The sequence below is a fragment of the Struthio camelus genome, chromosome 1 (assembly GCF_040807025.1).
Source record: "Struthio camelus isolate bStrCam1 chromosome 1, bStrCam1.hap1, whole genome shotgun sequence".
In the NCBI taxonomy this organism is placed as follows: Eukaryota; Metazoa; Chordata; class Aves; order Struthioniformes; family Struthionidae; genus Struthio; species Struthio camelus.
In genome coordinates, this window is record NC_090942.1 from 123,320,034 (window position 1) to 123,339,865 (window position 19,832).

A 19,832-nucleotide genomic window follows, 5' to 3' on the forward strand; every position below is an offset into this window, starting at 1 on the left:
CCTTCCATCGCCAGTCAAAAAAAGTCTGGATAGCAGCAGAAAGGGACGTGCCATGTTCCCACAGTATACCACGTTTAGCTCTTGTATTTTGTCTCACTTCACCCCACACACAAATTGAGAAGAATATATGGAATTAATCATGTCAGCCAGTAGTTGTGTGAGAACTTATATAGGACTGATAATTTCTTCTGTGCGTGGTAAGACAATCCTATAATACATCTTGCAATTAAGTCCGATTCCTTAACTAAAACATTAAAAACAAACAAAAAAAAAATCTACCCTATTTTATCTTCAGTCCCTCAGCTGTTTCCCAACCTCTTTCGCATTACAAAGAAACGCTTTTTTTTTTTTTCAAGCATGTCTTTCCTGCTGTAAGAGAGGTAATTCTAAATATATCTCACTTCAGTCTGCTATCCATCTAATAAACCAACCATCTTCCAATAATGTGATGGGATATGAATATTTGACAGCTGTGATAAATCTCCACATCTTCATAAATCTTTTGATTACCTGAGCATTTTGGTAGGATGCTGAACTGAGCTTTGAGAGTGAAATCTTCTAGTATATCTCTGGTTTTGGCGTAGTCTTTCATTCTGCTTCTGACCGTTTTTAAAATCGGAAACAATTCTCCTCATTTTCTCTTCAAATAGTGCTGACAATCTCAAGGTCATACTATAAATCTAGATGAAGAAGATTAAAATGTTTTGGTTTTTAATATATATCCAAGAGAAACATTTCTAAAATTACAAATTGTATAGAAATATATTAGACAGAAAAATTATGGCAAAGTGATGATCTGTAACGCTAGATAAACAAGACACATGAACAAACATTTTCAATATTTTTGCTGCACTGCTCCCCACTATCTACCCCATCAGAAGCTTTATTAAGAGATACTGATAAATAAACTACTTCCAAAATAAAAACGTCGTTATTACAAGCATAAAAACACAACATTAACAGCTACCTTTGATTTTTTGTTTGGAGTGTAAGATTTTGCGTTACTAAATATTAGTCTTATATCTTTGCACAGTTCCATTGGAGTGTCATAATTTCCAGCTTCCAGCGTTTCTTTCACTGTACCAAAGTCCATTGGAGTGTCTATAATATGTCTATAATCCTACATAAAGATATGAAAACAGAGAGAGAGAGGAAACAGTAATTCAACAAAGCATAAAGAAAAAAATCCAATAGCTTTGAATTTTATTATTTGCCATTCAAAGGTGAGCTAAGATGATCATGGATTATCTTGACCATCACCTGAAGACAGAAGCACCCAGCACAGTAGACAGCTTAGCTTTCACAGAGACTACCTGATGTGAAGTCTCCACTATATTATCATTTTCAAGGTTTTTTCTATCAGTATATTAACTTCCAAAAAAATTCTGAAATCTCATGTGCCCAAGAATGCAGCTTTTCAGTTCCAATTCTTCTGAGTTATCTCTATTAAAAACTACTCAGTAACAATAACATGCAAGTAAACCATTATATTTCTCATTTTGATAACAATAAAACTGTGACAAATCTTCACGTAATCCTTTCATTGATGCATTTTTACTATGAGAAACAAATTGGACTGGTTTAAAAACAAAACACCTGCCAAATCTTTATCTTGTTCTCTCTCCACTGTAAGTGAGGAGTTTTAGAGAACCACAGTCGTCTCCAAATCCAAAGAGAGACCCAAACTCAAGATACAAAGCCCAAAAGAGAACAGTTGCACGGTTGTTAAAGTTTTCACTCCTTGAGAATGTATCGAGTCTTTAAAACAAGAAAGACAGAAGAGTTAGCAAGAATACCACAAGCTGCTAAGATGAAGAAAAGGAACAAGTCAAGCTTATCACTCAGATTCAGCCAACAGATTTTTTTTCATAGTGCCCCAGAGAAGCTAGTTTTAATGAATATGCAGATTTATCTAAATGATTTCCATATAAAGGAATAAAAAGAAAGTGTGAATTCACTATTGTAGCAAAGAAGAATAAGTTTTGGAGATGTGACAAATGGCTCCTGACATTAGGATAAGTTTCTAAAAAAGAGGAAGGGCAAAGCTACAGAAGACCTTGGGAAAAACAGGGTATTTGATTTGATATGGAAGTGGAATGAATGGCCAAGGGAGTAAGATGTTCTGAGATATATTTTACAGGGAACTCAGAGAAAATGAAACAGAGGATGGATGGAACCTATACTTTAGAGGTACATATCAACCAAGATCTATATTCAATCTATATGTGAATCTTCAAAGAGGGGGCAGATTCCCCAAAATATTCAGTGAGCCAGCAGAAAAGATAATGCCAGCAGTGACAGCGGGAAAAAATAAAGTCATGGGAATACAGGTAAGTTCAGTTTTGATTGTTCATCAGTTCAAAAGAAAGCAGATAGGCAAATGTTATCTTCCAAGTTAACAGATAACAGCAAACAAAGAGAACTTATGTGCTTATTTATGGTAATGCAGTATCTGCAGTCCCTATTAATACAAAACAATGTAAATTCTTGCTGTATTTTGATGGATCGTGTCTTGATACAGTAAAGTATTTAGCTCATACTTCTAAGCACACAGCAAAGTAAATTCCTTTGAGTGGTTCTGGACTAAAACCATAACAAGAACAAATAACTCCAAGAGCAATATGGAGATCTTATTATGGTATCAAATGTTAAGAGAAAAAATAAATAATATAAACATCTTTCAATGTTACTAAGAACAACTTACAGGATATTGATCCAAATCAACTGGCTGCCTAAAAGGTTCAGAATCTTCACATTGGAAAATTAAGTTCACCAGTTCCATACACTGTTTCTTCCAACTATTGTCATCATAGCCGGTTTTCAGGCTTTTTCCTCTTTTTAAAATCCGTCCCTTAAAAAAAAAAAAAAAAAACAAAAGTCAGAAAAAAGCATTACTAAAATATAGCCTGAAAAACTAATCTTAAAATGTAATTATTTCTGTATCAGAAAAGCAAACTTCCAAGCATAAGGTTTTATAACAAAAAGGGTACTATACTGCTAGCAGATTTGTTTTCTCTAGTCTATATTAGTATCTCTGACAAATTATATAACTTTTTTTCCTCCCCATGTTTCTTGTTTATATAGAACAACCCAGGCACATATAAAGATACCTTCTAATTTCTTGAGAACTACTCTTAAAAACAGTAGAATAATATCTATTACTCCAGTTTTTCTCAGTATCTCAGCAAGATAATGCTTTTAGTTCAGCATCATACAAATAACTGAAAGCTCTTCCAATGAATAATATTTACATCAAATTCATCAGCAAGATTTTGCTGGACAACCACACAAAATAGAAGCATTAACACAGCAACAACTATTTAGACAAAACGCCTAGCCCCTTATTAACATCAGAAGAGTTCTGATTTATCTGTGACTGTTATAAAAGAAAGCATCACTCCCACAGAATTTCAATACAGTCTGTTAATCATTTTTTCCTGCTAGATTTGATTTGAATAAGTAAAGTAAAGATGAGCCAACTCACTTTTCTTCTATATGAAGTTCTTGGAAGACGTTTCTCATCATCCTGCACAAAATAAAACCAGGCTAATGGGTGCTCCAAATATCATTATATTTTACATTGTAGTAAAACTAACTTTAAAAATTCTCATTTTTCTTGATGAGACAGAAAATAAGCATATCAAAAAACAGAGTACACCCTTTGACAGACTTGGAAAGTAAGATCCTACATGGATACCACTAGGTAGGCCTGACTCCAACTCTTGTCCTCAATACAAAGGAAAACACCACCAGAAATTGCAATGGGAAGTTACCCAGAGTATTACTTTTGCACCAGCTGACAGCAAGGAAAGACTGCGTTCCTGGAACACCGCATTAAGTATATAAAGACATCGTGTACGAAACATCAGTTATACTTCCATCAGCTTTGAGTCCCAATGACTAAAGATCAGCAATTCAATTCACCAATAACAGAAATCATAAAGCTTTCTGCATTTTTCTTATCCTGAGTTTAGGAAAGGCCAACTTGTGATTAACATCACAAGCTTACTTTTGGTAAGCTTCTAAAGCACAGAAACATATTATCATACAGAAAAACACAGAGCTGATGCTGAAGTAGCGAGATGCAGTAATAAAATGGCTACATTTTTTCCCTACGTATTAACCTGCAAGGGAAGGCAGCCACTTTGCAACCTTCTGAAGCCTGAAACGCTAAATTAGAAATCAAAATGTGAAAAAGACATCAGCTTGGGGTACACTGTTAATAGACAGTATTGCAGATAACTGAGTATTGCACACTCACTGCATAACAATACTACACATTAGTACATACATACAGCAATACGACTACCTCTATCAGATATAAGATAAATACACTTCATTAAATTCTCAATGAAGTATGCAAAAATCAATGCATAATTCAGTGTGGTGTAGAGAGAAACTGAGAACTGAAGTATCACTTAAATAGTCATACACTTTGCCAGCTTTTAACAGTTAACACTCGATGAATGACAAATTTGGCCTTAGAGGTAACCAAAGTAATTAACAAATACAGTGAAAGATAGCTGTCTGAGGAACAAATATTTCTGTTCAAATAGACAGCTATTCTTATGTTTCTATATTTCATATATTACATTACTGCACATTAAAATGTATTCAGAAATACAATGTCACTCACAAAATACGGGAGAAAAAATTTTTTTTTATTTGGTGCCACAGCCATAATACAAAATGCATATTTGTTATACCCCTGTAAAAGTAATGACAACACAAAATGCTTTCATTAAAGCATATCCCGCATCAGATGCGTAATATACCCAAATATATATTGGCTATGCATTAGCTTTATCTTGTAGATACATACATATATATATATACGCGCACACACACACACATATATATATATATACACACATACATACACACATGAAAACACTCCTGTAAAAATAACTGAGTGCGTTTATCATATATATTTGAAGACTGGTAGCATTTCCTTATCACTGCAGATACATTATTGCAATTATTTACTAAAATACAAAACAAACAGAAAACCCTTACCAGATCATCAGCATCAAGACCATCTTGCTCATCCTCTGTTGTGCTACACAGCTCAAAAATGTTTGTACAATCCTGATCACTGTAATACAATTAAAGCTGTGTTACTTGAACAGCAAAAACATAGCTATCACTTCCTACATTAAACCCTGCCATAACCAAAAACTACACGTACACTGGAAGACAATAACTAAAAATTAAAATGAAATCTAAAAATAATCACAAGACAATTAGAAAATTAACAAAGCGATGTTAAATCTGAAAAACTGCTATACTGTGCATTTCAGAAGAAGCCATGAGGAAAGGAGTGTTAAATTAGCATTACGGATTTGAAAAGGGTCTTCAAGCCTGATCTACCTGAAGGAAGACTAACTTCTTTCAGCATGAATTTCTCAATGATACTGGATTAAGCATGCTACAACAGGAACTTCTACACATGTACTAGATTAGCACAGAGCTTACTTTATAGGTTGCACTACTTACACATCAAGTGATATTTTCATATCGTAAGTACCAGTGAATGTTATTAAGAAAAAAAGTCTAACTGTCTCTATGCTGAGCATAAAGGTATTTTCCCAGTTAAGGTAATACTCAGGATAAAAGGAAAAAAATAGAAATCTAATTGTCTTGCAGTGCAAGAAATTAGAAGAAGCAATATACACAACTAAGGGAAATTACAATGTTTATCCCCTCCCATCACCACCATCATTTAAGGGCACATGCGTGCAAGCGCTATTTAGATTAAAATGCTGCTTACTTGATAAACTTTAAGAGTTGTGTAGTGATCTTCTTTGCAGCTCTAGCAATGGCACTCCCAGGTTCATTGAAAGTCCTAGCATTGCTTTCAATATACCTTACTTCCCAAACCAACGCAGAGATTCTCCTTAAAATTACAAAAACAGTGCACCTTTAACAAGCTGAAAGAGTGAAAAATTGCAGAAGATAATTATCCATCCACAGTGGGATGGATGTCTTTCATTAGTTTCACTAGATGAATCTCAAACTTTTTTTTTTTTTTTTTTAAATAAGGGATGTTAATGAACATTCACGTGGAAAATAAAGAAAAAACAAAAACAAAAACTGCATGCACACACATGCACTCAAGGAAGCAAAATCAATAGTGTACTTCTTTGCTAACCCATTTTCCAACTCATTATTAATAATTCATCTGAAGGAACTTTGCAAAGTTCTAGCAGGCATTAGTTTCATTCTCCTTGAAGTTTTGTTAACATAATGTATTATACTATTTCTCCATATTCCAACCATTTGGCTTTCTTATACACTGTTTCAATGTGATGAAATGGAGAGTTACCTGAATTTTGCGTGCATGCATGTGTGCTTTTCAAGCTAACTGTACTAAAAGTCATGACACTATGTGTAATGCTTGTGATGACCAAGAACCTACTGGGGAGACATTCAAAACCGACCCATTTTCCAGATAATATCGACAGGAGAATTTTTCTAGCTATATGAAATATTGACATGTTAGCACTTGCATTTGATACCATTAAGTTCTGAAATATCATTGAAATCATATAACTATTAAGGGCCTCAGATTTCCTGCATTCTTTTAAAAATGCGTGTTTTTAACAAGCTTACATTTGACCCATTCAAAAAGAAGAAAAAAAGAAGGGGGGTATTTAACTACCAGTGTAAATTCTAACATTTGTTCTGTAAACATTTATAGAAGTTTCTTGTGACAGATTCTCGTCAAGTGGAACATGAGTGAGTTCCTTTGTTCTTAAATACTATGATGGTATAAACAAACACAAGACAAAAGCAATTAAAAGAGAGAAGAAACTTGATCTAAATACTTAATTTTTAAATTCAACTCAGCTATGATGTTCTGTTCTATCCTCCCTCAAAAAGCCTCTCTTTGAGAGGTACTGATCAGTCATAAATCGGTGTCCTGTAAGTTTGGAAACTGCTACAAATAAAAATTGTAACTTCATTGAGATGAGCTAGCACAACTGTGTAGCTTCATTTTATCACCTATTTTTTCAGTTCCTTGTAATTATGAAGCAACCCCCTCAAATTTCAAAGCTTTTCCCAAGGCATTTTTCCAGTCTTATGTAGGAGGAAAACAACCAATGTCTCTTCTTTTTATTTAAAGAGATCCTGAATGCAAGTTCAGATGATGGATACCCCTTAGTTTCTTTTAGAGCTATGGGTATCCAGTACATCCAAGAAACTAGAATTTTATCATCTCTGCACTTTAGTTTCCTCTCCCTTTCGCTACCATTCGTTTTTCTTGTTTAAAATGCTGGAGGTCATACTTAACGTTTCACCTCTGTGTTTAAGCCCACTTCTAAATGTAACAGGTGAGTAAAGAGTTTAACTCTGAGTTGAAAGGACCTGAAATGCTGCACTTCAAAACCAGAATTAAGGCTTTAGCATTAAAATAGCTTATTTTTTAATGCTTAATAATTTTGAAATAGCAAATTTTGCATAGAAAGAATTTCAGTGTTTACTGCAAATCTGAAAATAGTATCAATATAGGCTGAAATTAGTTTCCTTAGAATTAAGAAACTTAATACTGAACTATCGGCTTTCGTAATATTTGTAAGCAGGTTAATTGCTGTTCTTCCCAAAACAGTTTAGATCTTTTCACAAGGTACAAACTCCCATAGTCTCCCTCCTTTCTACTGTTAGTACCAACCTGTAAAATCGGTTAGCCAGTCTTGTCCGAATAGTGTTTAGGTCTGTTGGATAAGCAATCACAGTACAGTACTTGGGATAGGTACACAGGTCAACTGGACCAGCAAAAGCTGCTGACATATCTGTACAAAACAGCAAGATTAAAATTAACTGAAGGCCTATACGCACAGAAACATTGAGCAAAGCATGCAAACATCATATATAAAAAGTCTTGATAAAACCAACGATGCTTAAAAACAAAAATCTGAGTACAGGCACACAGAGAAAACTGCATATAAGTATGTGCGAACACTTACAGTACTTTATCACAGGTCAATTTTTAGAGGATACTATGTATATGCCAGGAATCTATTTATAAAATGTAATGCTAACAGAAAAGCTTAGATTACATGCTCACCAAGAGTCAGAAGCTGATCAATCCCATTGATAATTCGCTCACATGCTTCATCACGAGATCGTATCCCCCACTCCCCTTCTTGGGGTTTGTAAAGTAGCCTCTCCATTTCATCAAAAGTCACAGAAACACTAGCTCCTAATTCTTCAGGCTGATCAACTGAAGAGTGACAGCAAATAGGAAAGCGTGAACAGAAAACATAAAACAAAAAGATAAATTGTTATATGCTTACAAGCATATATGCGACAAAAAACAATTCTTTCCTTATATCAAAGTGGAGTTTGACGCCAAGACCGGGGAAAAGAAATATATAAGAAAAAATCCAAACCAAAAAAAAATCCTTTCTTCTCCTTTTCTGCAGTTCTGAATTTCCAGAATGCTTTGTCTCTCGATATATGCATTAATCTTAAAAGATGACTGAAACTAAATTATGATCCTGTGAAGTCTAGGGTGTGCACTCGGAACAAAAGCACATAGACAATTCTTCTGAGTTTAATGAGCTCATTTGTGCTCTCAACCATTAAACACGCAAAATAGGCAACATACATCGTGACATCCTGCCTAGTATTCTTAACCATGACTTTTTGGGCAATTTTGAAAATTATTTTGAACGTGGACGATTAACTGAATTTCAAAGCAGTAAGAACTTGCAGAAATATAAAGGTGAGACATACAGTTCTTCGCAAGGAGTCACACTTCCAAAGACATTCAACTAACATGGAATGATTGAGTAGATAATACATTATCCCTGGGAACTTTTCTCCTCGACACCACAGACTGCTTGCACATCTTCAGTTTCGGTTTTTACACTTTTATTATTCCTGAAAAGCTAAATTTCTCATTTAATTTCCAGACTTCAGTAAGAACAAGCTCACAAAGGTTCCTGATCAGATGCTGTGGGTAAGTAAGATCATTCTACCTTTCTTTGTAGGGATTAGGACAACTGAAATAGCAACTAAAATGGCAAATAACATTCAACAGTAGAGCGTATAGGCTTACAGTAGCAACTCCGGTTAGCGTCCAAGACTATCCATTAAAAATGAGAGCAAGAGAGATGACTGCGTGGGTCCATGCCAATGTTGAAATGACTGTAGTCTATGAATACATTAACAGATCTATATCTAGTATATAGATATCCTATACCATAAATATCAAGCTACAACTACCATAGAGTCGAAATAACCTAAACAAGCTCTAAGGAGCTTGCTTTTTAAGTTTCTGAAAAGGATTATTTTTTCCTTCAGTCAAACAAGATTAGTCCTGATGACTCAAAATCCTTTCTAGTTCTCTGCCCGTTACTGCACTGACAAAGCCCTGACAGTATTTGCTAGCCTCTCAAATAATACTGAAGATGAAGCTGTTCTAATGCTGGAAATAAACGGTTAAGCTCCAAGTCTGAGGAAAAGTTGAAGCAGAGGTGTCTCAGTTGGATAATCCTTCTGACTGATCTTTGTGTTGAAATAAACTCCACAATCAAAATCCCTGGAGACAACACTAGCGGACTGGAGCAAGGCAAGTAATTCTACACTTACACAGGGTCAAATTAAGAACTCCATACGTGGTATTCTTTCTCTTGACTTAGCACTCAAGAGGGATTTTTCCCTACAAGAGTAGCAACGGAAGTAGAATGACAGATTTAAAAAAAAAAAAAAAAAAAAAAAAAAAAGAAGTGTTTATCGCTAAGCATGGACTACTCTGCCCTACTCTGTGTTCTTCACAGCACCCTGGATGCACGTGACACAGAAACCTGGCATAATCACTAGCACGTTATAGTATGATTGGATGATCCAGTCCTGAGGAGGAAATGGGGTCACAGAAAGCTGAACCCTGAGCAGAAGGGTTATAGTGCTTCAGATACAGACAGCTGGCACGGACAACAGCCAGCCCACACCAGAACACTTCAGTAAGCAGTCTGATGAAAACTAAACTTTTAGGTCCATATGCATCACCTTTTACCGCTCTCAACAACATTGTCCCTGACAGGGTTTGACATCTGATTCTGTATCTTGATACTGACCAGAAAGAATTTATGCCTGCAGGATACAAAAGGATAATAAATCAAAGTTATGGCCTGCTATTTAATCCAACTTCAGTGTTGTTCCTTTCCTATCTTAGCAAATTGAATGAAAAAAACATTTTGAGAGCTGGAGTGGAAAATGCAAGGTACAATTTCAAACTGATCTCCAAGTCAATCAACTGAAGGAAGAACACAGAAAGCAAAGAAGAAGAGGTATAACCCTCGTTTTATGCTATAATATTAACACAAGGATACTTTTTAGAAACATATAAAAATCTTTCTCTGAGAGCCTTATTCCCCCCAGAGCACTGAGGACCCATTCCCTACCTGAAAATAAGGAAGTCTGGATCGTCTCCAGGGAAATTTTTTCCTTTCCTCTTTCTCTAGCCTAGTGACTGTTGTGGAACTTTTCCCTGACCCTACTCAGCGGACTTTCTTTTCATCCTTTGACTTTGTCCCCAGAAGTCTCAGAAGCTTTCAATCTTTTTTCCCCCCTTCATTCTGCTATGGTAAAGTCACGGCTCCTCAGATTAATCAAACCTGGTGCCTTTAACATGGCAGAGGAACAAGCTATTAGATCAAACAGGCAAGCTGTAACTTGCCTCTGTCATCATTTACTAATGATGACTTACATACGTTATATCATCCAGATTTAAACTAGTGTTTGTAGGATGTCTCTGTTATCACACCGCATAAGGGAACTAGATCTCACAAAATTGCTATAACGTTCTCAACGGCTTAAGCCTGCGGTAAGCTTCCCATTTCAACTTAGAGTAAGAAGAAACGATAATTAATACACTTAATCTAAATAGGAACTGAAACCTTACAACAGAACATTCAGAAGAAACTGATGCAATTTGCCCTGTTATCAGGAGAAAAAAAAAAAAAAATCGTGACTTGCATTCATGTGCAAGGCTTGTTCCAGAGCCTCTGACAATAACATGCCTGCCTCTAAGTGATACATACGGGAAGCATTAATCAGATAGCGAAGAAGAAAATGAGACAAAAAACCACAATACAACAGAAAGGTACACACTGGTGACAAGAGAACGAATGGAACATTTCAGTTAAATCTGTGGAAAAAAAAGTCCTGACAGTTGCTTGTTTTGTATATTAAGCTGAAACACATAAAGATGGCCATTTCACATTTTGATTTCAAATTGTTTTGCAGAATTTGTCATCTCAATTGCCTGACTGAAGCAGCCAGTCATGAGACAGTCGTGCAGCTACTGAGAACATCCACATGTGTGCAACATACTGGTATTTTAAGGAAAAAAGAAAAAGCCCTTCTGGAGTTTGAGAAGCAAGCTAACTCCTAACAGGCGATTAGGAAAACGAGTATCCTTTTGACAGATTATTCAATAACTACTATAATTCCCTTTTTTGCAAATCTCCCTTCCTCCAGCAGGTACCAGCAAGTGATGGAAAAACTGAAGTGAATTAGACAAACTAGGAATCCAATTGTTTCATTTACAGCTCATTTGAATTTGACCAGTAAACCTTATAAAGTGCTGCTTTTAAAAGTAAATGCACCAAGGATTTGCTGACTGGAAACAATTTTTTAAGTTATATATAAGATATACATATTTTTTTCCTCCTTGCACTGTATTAGAACAACCTAGTGTTTGTTATAATAATATACAAGAATGTAAAAAACTTGACATTTGGAAGAATCAGGCTTTATTGTATAAGCCAGAGCTAAACATTTTGGGTATTTCTTCCAAAACTGCTTTGGAGGATGGAAAGCCTAACGGGGGGGGGGGAATATAGGGCTATCTAAGGTATTTTGCCAAATCAGAAGAGAGACCACGTTAAAGAACATTCTTGCTTACAAAGGATAAAGAAAAACCCAACCCATCAAGCTGAGTAGCTGACATTCTCTTACATTTGAAGTAACCAATTCTACCTGTTAAGTAGATAAACACGATGGATATTGTGCGCAGAAGATCCAGATCACAACAAAGAACAACCATTTAAGGTTCACTGGCTGCATGAAACAAATTATCTGGAGAGGGAGAAACACATTAACTGTTTTTATCAAGTGAGTTTCCACCTACCATTATCAGGGACTGGTTCCATGTCCCACGGACTAAGCTTTTCATTTTCACCATTGTCCCATCTGATTTATCAAGGAAGAAAATAAAAGTTACAGTTAGCTCAACTCAAAAGCATCTCCTTCAAGCTTATTTAAAACAATTCTTCACAATTCTTCATGATAGCTATTTTTAAGGGTTCATGAAATATACCGTATGAATGCACATAAACAAGAGCATTAGTCGGCTATCAAACTGTCACAACACAAAAAGCAAACACTCTTCTTAATACATTTCTAATTAAAATTGTGCTCCTGATTTTGGCTGCATGCAACTCACGCAAATATAAAAATAAGTTTTACAAAGCCTGCATCAAGAAGATGCAGAAGAAAAATAAGCTAGACACTTGGAATAACTAGACACCAACATCAAGGGCAAGATACAAGAAAAACATTGAGGAGAATTTCTTTGCTGAGCGAGCCCATGGAAAGAAATAGCCCAGAGAAAGGAATAACAGGAACCGAGATATCTGCTAGATTAACACTTCATTTTATGAGAACATCACATTAGGATAAAGGAAAGAATAAAATTTAGAAACTAACAGTAAGTAAGGACCTAGACGAAGCAACAGCAAATGCAGCTGGTAAAATTAGTTTCAAAACCTAACAGTTAAATATCAAAGTGAATATACAGATACACTAACAGTGAGAACTCTCCAAATCCCAAAAGAGTTGGGTTAATTTTTGTATGCTTTTATTTACAGCAAAACCATCACATTACGGTATTTTAAACTTGAAAAGCACCCTACTCGATCAGCTTAGTGCTCCAACTAGGCTAATAATTTGTCTTTGACAGTATCAGTAGAAGTTGTGACTTAAGGAGACTTCATGAGCCTGGTTCTAGTGCATTCTACTCATACTCCCGACGTTGACAATCACTGCATTAGGTATGTTAGTGAATATCTCTCAGCTTATTTCCTTCAGCACCCGTTTAAGAGCCTGCTGTCCTTGAATTTGTCTAATATCTTTATGAGCCTGCTAATACTGCCAGTTTCCATAGCCTCCTGTGTGAGTGCATCTTCAAAGTTCACTTCCCACTATGTTACCAAAAAAAGAAAAAAAAGTCTTTTTTAAACCAAGCTCCTACAAATTTCAACAACTGCTTCCAGTTCTAACATAGAAGAATTTGGTGAACAATAATTCTCTACTCATCTTGTCTACCACTTTTATGATTTTTGTGAACTATGACTACACCCCTTTCATCCTTCCAACTCAGGCGTCACAGCCGTTTTAGTCTTAACCCACGAGGCACTGGCGTATCCTCTTAATCCTTTCAGTTGCCCTTCTCTGCAACTTTTCCGAATTCACTAAGTCTTCCTTAGATGCAGAACCAGAACTGAATCAACACATCAGTACATCACTATATTGCTGATTATAAGGCCGTCAACAATGCTGTTTTGTTCTTGATATCCTTTCTGGCAAGTGCCCAACATACTGTTGTTTTTCACAGCTGCCACTGCACACACAGGTAAGGATTTGCGAACTCTTGACTACTTCAAGATCTCTTTCATCAGCTTTTAACCACCAGAAAGCTAAATTTCACATAAGCGTAACTCAGACTATTGAAGCCCCTTGTGCTAGCTTTTATTTACCTACCCTGAAATTTATCTGCCACTTTTTACCTGCTCATTCAGTTTTATGACGTTTTCTGGAACTCTTTGCCTTTGGCGTGACATTTACCTACCTGAGAAGAATTAAAACATCTGCAGACTTGGATATTTCACTATGCCTACTCTCCAAGACACTCAGGAGGACACTGAGTAAAGCGGGTCACAGCTTCCTGGGAGAGTACCTTACTTTATCCTGAAACATGACTGTTAAGAAATACTCTTTTGCTTCTTATCCTTTAACCAACTTTCAATACCTCCAGTCCTGCGGCATCTTAGCTCCTTTAACACCTCTTGGAGAGGAACTCTGTCAAGGGCTTCTTAAAAATATATAAATGAACATGCTGTTCACTTTATCCATACACTTACTAGCAACATCACAGAACTTCAAAAGGCTAGTAAGGCAGAATTTCCCCGTACAGAAGCAAGGCTAGCTCTTTCCTACTGCCGTGTTTAACCACATGCTCAATGGTATTTTCTTTATTATAGACATTTGTACCAGTCAGGTACATCAGTCTACAGTTCACAGGTTTCCCTCTAGAGTCCATTCTGTATGCAGGAGTACCATCTTCGTAACGTTTTATAACTAAAACGCTGCGTAGGTAAGAGCACATCTCAATTATTTTGAGCTACCTGTAGTCTCAAGATGACTTTGCTCAATCTATACTCTGCCTGTTTGATGTTAATGAACTAACATGTTTCTGAAGGCTTGTCTACCAAGAGTGCTCTTCCTCAGTCAAGGTACAATACCTTAGAAGCTACTGATGTTAATAAACGTATACACTATTTCATAATACTGTGTGAAAGATATCAACATAGTTTAGTTCAGCTTAGGCTACGTTTATCCGGATAATGTAATTTACATAATTCATAGAGCTGCTTCTACACAAATATCTATTTTAGGCCAACCAAAAAATTAAAACATTCAGCTCATACAACTTCCATCTATTTATTATCTACACAACAGCGGTAGTGCTAATTTTAGATAAGTTCTGAATGTGCAGTGACGTGGTTACTTGAGAAGATTTTTAATGCATTGAAAGGAATAGCTCAGAGCCAATAATTAGCAATTATGGGGCAATTATTCCCCTTCATTTCATTCAAATTAGGCTTCTAACATTCTCCATCTATTGTTTTGAAGCCATCTTTCAAAGGTCGTTTTCACTATAAAATAAGCAACACTACAATCCTAATAAAACTCTTTGTCTCACAAATAAAGAAAAATCGCACATGCCCAAATTCAGCTGGATTAGCAAGATTATACCATTTAACAAAGCACCATAACCCACATCCTGACTGAGAACAGGGGCAGCTTTTGGCAGTTTTTTCCAAGACAAAGGCACAAAAATTTTTGTTTAGGTTTCTTGCTTTCTTCTATTTAAAGAGATGCAAAAGCGAAGTGAATTTAAAAAAAAACAAAAAAAAAAAACAAAAAAAACGTTTGTATCCAATCCATAAAGTACATGAATGCAAATTAAAAAGTAACTTATCTTGTTCCACAGCAAGATACTTGGGTCAACTAATCTTATGATTCTTCCATACAGGATCACATTCCTATAGACCAGGCCAAATCACAAAATATAACTATACCTTCAGAACGGTCCAGATACTGTCATATCCTTGCATTTCTTTTCCTCTGAATAGATGACTATTGAGAACGAAATGAGAGCTGGGAAACAACAGTACTTCGGCGACCCATTTGAGGGGCAATTACATCCTACATGTTTTAGAAATCCTCACAGATCTTGCATCCCATGCTCCAGAATCCTTAAAACTGAAGGCTTTACTCTGCAAACTTCATTATTTAACAAAATCTATGCAGAAATTTTAGAAATCAATAGAAAAGTTGTTCATAAGCAAAGGTGAAACAGACTTGCATTGCCTCCATAAGCAGCACAGAACTTTAAAGAGATCTCACTTGCATGCACACCTTAAAGAGTACTATATTCCTTATCTACTCAATTATTAAGCTAACTTCAAAGTAGCTCTGGTCTTCCCTCTCTTAAAAGTTGGTGTAATAAAGATACTGAAATATCCTTTAGCATTCACAGAGGAAAGGAGCATAGAAAATTAAGTTATAGGCTCTTTTCCATATACCAAAAGTGAAGTGGCAGAGGAAGAAACCAAAAACTTCATCTACACTTACTCTAAGGAATAACAGTCATAATATATGGAAACACATGAAAGGTATAACTTATGGATGATAGGTTACCTATAGCAACATACAGAAGGGTTTGAGCTATCTTTAACAGATTTAAATTAAGTGCTCTGAAATAAGGTTCAGTTCTATTATTATTTTGATAGCGATATCTGGACTCACTCAGTGGATGTTTACTTTGTGTATCACCTTATATAGCAAAGGAAAAGATACTATCCAGTAACTGCAGTTCCAAGCTAATAGTATGCATTGTAAGCATGTGCATGTTACCATTTGGCATGAGTATGTTTACTCCTACGTCACCTGCAGAAGGTGTGCTCCAAGCATACCTTCACTCATGCTTGGTACACGAGTAAGATCTCGGTAAGCATCCAGTATCATTTTAGTCAGTCAGGATCTTCTCTTTAGGTAAAAGAAGATTCTGAGGGAAAATGGAGTGAGGGCAAGAAATTACAATACTAATAGTCTTTGTTTCAGTTGATAGTCCACATACTCATTCTCATTGGGTGACTACCATCAAACCCTCAACATTCAGGACCACTAAGCACTTTACAGAAAACAATGACTGCAGGACCCCAGTACCGAATCACCCCGAATGCCTCCGGGATTGCACAGTGCTCAGTGAAGATATGGCTAGAACTCCAGATAGTTATATGGCCTAAGCCAGAAGTGGAGACACTCAAAGAGAGAGCACCCAATAGAAGTGCACCTCTGATTAAAACACAAAAAACAAACAACAACCGCCACCAAATACTGATAGCAGAAGGTGCCTTCATCGTAACAGTTTTATAAAGTTCCACTCATCTGTGATCAGATACTGTTAGGAACAAATCCTTGATGCCAACGATGCGAAGGACAGCCTCAGCCCTCAAATAAGAAAGACTGGGGGAGGTGGAAATAAACTTACCCAATGTTTTAAGAGGAGCAGAACTTGGAAAACATTTTGAAATAAACATTTTGAGTAAAGTGGTTGGAGGGAGGGGAAGGAAAACCTTTCTTTGGCCAGAAGGACATCCTCCCAGGAGAAGTAACAGTAACCAAGAATGACACTATGACAGAAAGTTGATGCAATACTTAGTGCATTACAAGCACAAAAGGCAGTATCATGGCAGCTTGACTGCAAGGTTTAAATCTCGTTCCAGAATTAGGTTCTTCATAGGTCAGAATAAGCAAACTGGTCTCACAAGAATGCAAAGAATTCATTCACAGAAGACTGGTGCCTGACAGTGCCTGACCAAATGGATTCTGACTCATTTCAAAGTTGGACTAAACAGCAAGTAGTCCAGAATGACTGAGGCTGAAGCCCTGGCAAGAGAACACTTTTGGGAAAGCTAAGCTGAGAATCTGATCCATTTTGCCAGCAAAATATCTTGTAGAATTGAGATTACTGCACACACGTTTTGCATTAGAAGGATAGGAATCTTGGACGCCCCATGAACATGTTTCAGACCATCACACTAAAACTGCTCAGCCAGATTAGACTGAACTAATCATCACAACCCCTTCCCCTCAGCCTTTAGGAAACCTCAGAATCAGAAGGACTGGGAGAAAAATTGTTTGACCGTTAGACGAGGAATGCATCGGACAGAGACCTAGGATAATCTCAAGCGCCGAACAGGAAGTTGCACCTTTTTTTCTTTTTCTTTTTTTTTTTTTTTTTGGACACCTGACATATTGCTAGGATAACTCCATTCCCAAAGCAAAAGCTATGAAATGGCTCTCCCACTAATGGCCCAACCAATGTATAGAACAGCTTGATTTTCCATGAGTTCAGGGTGATGGCCAAAAAGATTATCTGTTCTTTCACATATCAGGTCTTAGTATCAGCTGCTTCCTGGGAAAGTTTAGGGAGCTCACAGCTCTTTAGTACATAATTATAAACTTAGCGACTTACTTTGGCAATACCAGATGACAGCTCTAGAGATAGCAACAGTGCTAGAAGGCATTCTGCACAGTTCTGAATTACTCATGTGGACCTCCATTCTTTAGAAGGCCAACACCTTCCGAGCTGCATACCCGTCCAAGGGCAGCATCTGACACAAGTCAACCTAGAGTAAAGTAGGGAAACCTCTCCAGCGGAATGGAAAGCAACTTACTTCCTACTTTCACAGCCCCATTCAGAGGAACGGTATCTGCCTGAGAAGTAATTATTACCTTATCTGATGGAAGACAGCCACACTGCTTCAAAACGAGAGAAGAAACAACTACCTGAATAGGTTCCTATTTCCCAGGAATCAGTTCAACCCTAAGTGAACCAAGGAGACAAATGGAAAAAGAAACGTGAAAACAGCTTGTGGCTACAACTGTCAGCTCGCATTTTTCTGCTTGAGCTCCAGAGACATTTCTGGGGAACTAAGCAGCACGCTGCAGACTCTTTCTGAGAAAGATCTAACCTACCTCTGAAACACATAACTTAGTCCACTTTTAAATTCAACTGGAATAAGCCACTCACATAAAGTTCCTCAACATCAGATGGCTACAAACAGGAGTCTGCCAAAGAGAAAGCAAGTATCTGCACACGCTGATAGGAAGAGCAGCCTTAGCTGTGTCTCCGTCAGGAATGTGAAGTCCTTCATAGACAGCATACCCGCTGTGGAGATCCAATGGTTGATGCCACTTATGCTTAGGGCACAACAGCAGTGCTGACTTGCTAATCACAGCCACAAAGGCAAAAGTGAAAAATTCACTTGCGAAAAGCAAGAACATGGGCATATATTTCTACCTGGAGATTACGTTTATTTTCCCACTGTGCCTAAGGAAAATAGAACTGGAGAAATGACAAGTAAGGCAAATGAAACAAGGAATCAAAAATACATGACAATCTTGGCAGTCTTCCAAAACTATTAACTGCAATTACCTTTTTACTGTTGGTTGAATGACAGGTTCAAAAGCCTCTGAGTGGAAATAGACAGAGAATCCCACACAATAGAACTCTGAACATCAAAAATACTGTAAGAGACATGTGAAGAATCTCTGGTCATGACAGAAATAAGAAAATTACGTATTCACTGATTATTCTCCTTGCAGTCCTGCCTTGCTGAGGGAATCCAAAGACACCAAGACTCCAGAGCCATCCCAGACAGCTTGGACAGGGCAGGACAAGGACAACATCCTGATTCTGAAGATAGAGGTCCAGAGTTATCTTTGTTTACCTTTGCTTTCCTTTATGTGAAAGATCTCTTCGTCCATACGAAAGAAGGTGCACAGGAACAGTGCTAACGCCAGACTCTCATGGGAGTACTGAGTCAGCACATGCCTTAGGTCAAAAAGCTATGGGTACAACCATGATCCTGTTGTCAGCTTGACTTCAGTGTTCCTGGCCTTTCCTGTTTCAGCAGTTATGTTTTTCTGCTCTAATACCCTTAGCTGCACTCTTCAAAACAAATGGCAAATTGACCATCTGCCACTATATGCCTTCATCAAGGCAGTACAATCAGGCTTTGACAGGTAGAGTAGTCAAAGGAATTTGTCTCTCACAGGTAACATAGGACTAATACAGCCATCTAGCTAAATACCACCCAAAGAGGAAATGAGGAGGAGAAACTGCTAGCATGATCTACATAACAGAGAATTTGGCAGAACGCTACCAGGCCATTAAGAGACTGAAGTTCTGCCTTCACCATTCATATGTCAAGCACGAAGGGAGAGCAAGGTCTAAAAACTCCCTCTAGACGAGTCTCAAGTGATAGTAGGCAATCATACTACAGGTATACTTGCTCCTGTGGATAACGTGAAAGACAGAACTGTAAAACTTAAGTATAAACAGGACCATGATCTCAACAAAACAGAAGAGATTTAGCATGCCCATACCAAAACCAATAACCAATGTACTTTACATACACTGGAAATTGCTTACAGTAACCAAGTTGCATATTTCATTGCACTGTTTGCTT

At 36.9% G+C, this 19,832-nt stretch overlaps 1 protein-coding gene across 2 annotated transcripts in view; it reads right to left on the reverse strand.

Annotated features, from left to right (window-relative positions):
- Positions 1-19,832, reverse strand: part of BRWD1 (bromodomain and WD repeat domain containing 1) — a 64,560-nt gene that overhangs the window by 13,608 nt on the left and 31,120 nt on the right. For both annotated transcript variants that reach the window (XM_068914101.1, XM_068914091.1), the window contains exons 29-37: positions 12,140-12,201; positions 8,069-8,224; positions 7,673-7,793; positions 5,771-5,896; positions 5,017-5,095; positions 3,485-3,526; positions 2,705-2,851; positions 968-1,120; positions 511-680 (exon numbers count right to left, since the gene is read on the reverse strand). In XM_068914101.1, coding sequence (XP_068770202.1) covers positions 511-680; positions 968-1,120; positions 2,705-2,851; positions 3,485-3,526; positions 5,017-5,095; positions 5,771-5,896; positions 7,673-7,793; positions 8,069-8,224; positions 12,140-12,201 — 1,056 coding nt within the window. The remainder of the gene's footprint in view (positions 1-510; positions 681-967; positions 1,121-2,704; positions 2,852-3,484; positions 3,527-5,016; positions 5,096-5,770; positions 5,897-7,672; positions 7,794-8,068; positions 8,225-12,139; positions 12,202-19,832) is intronic.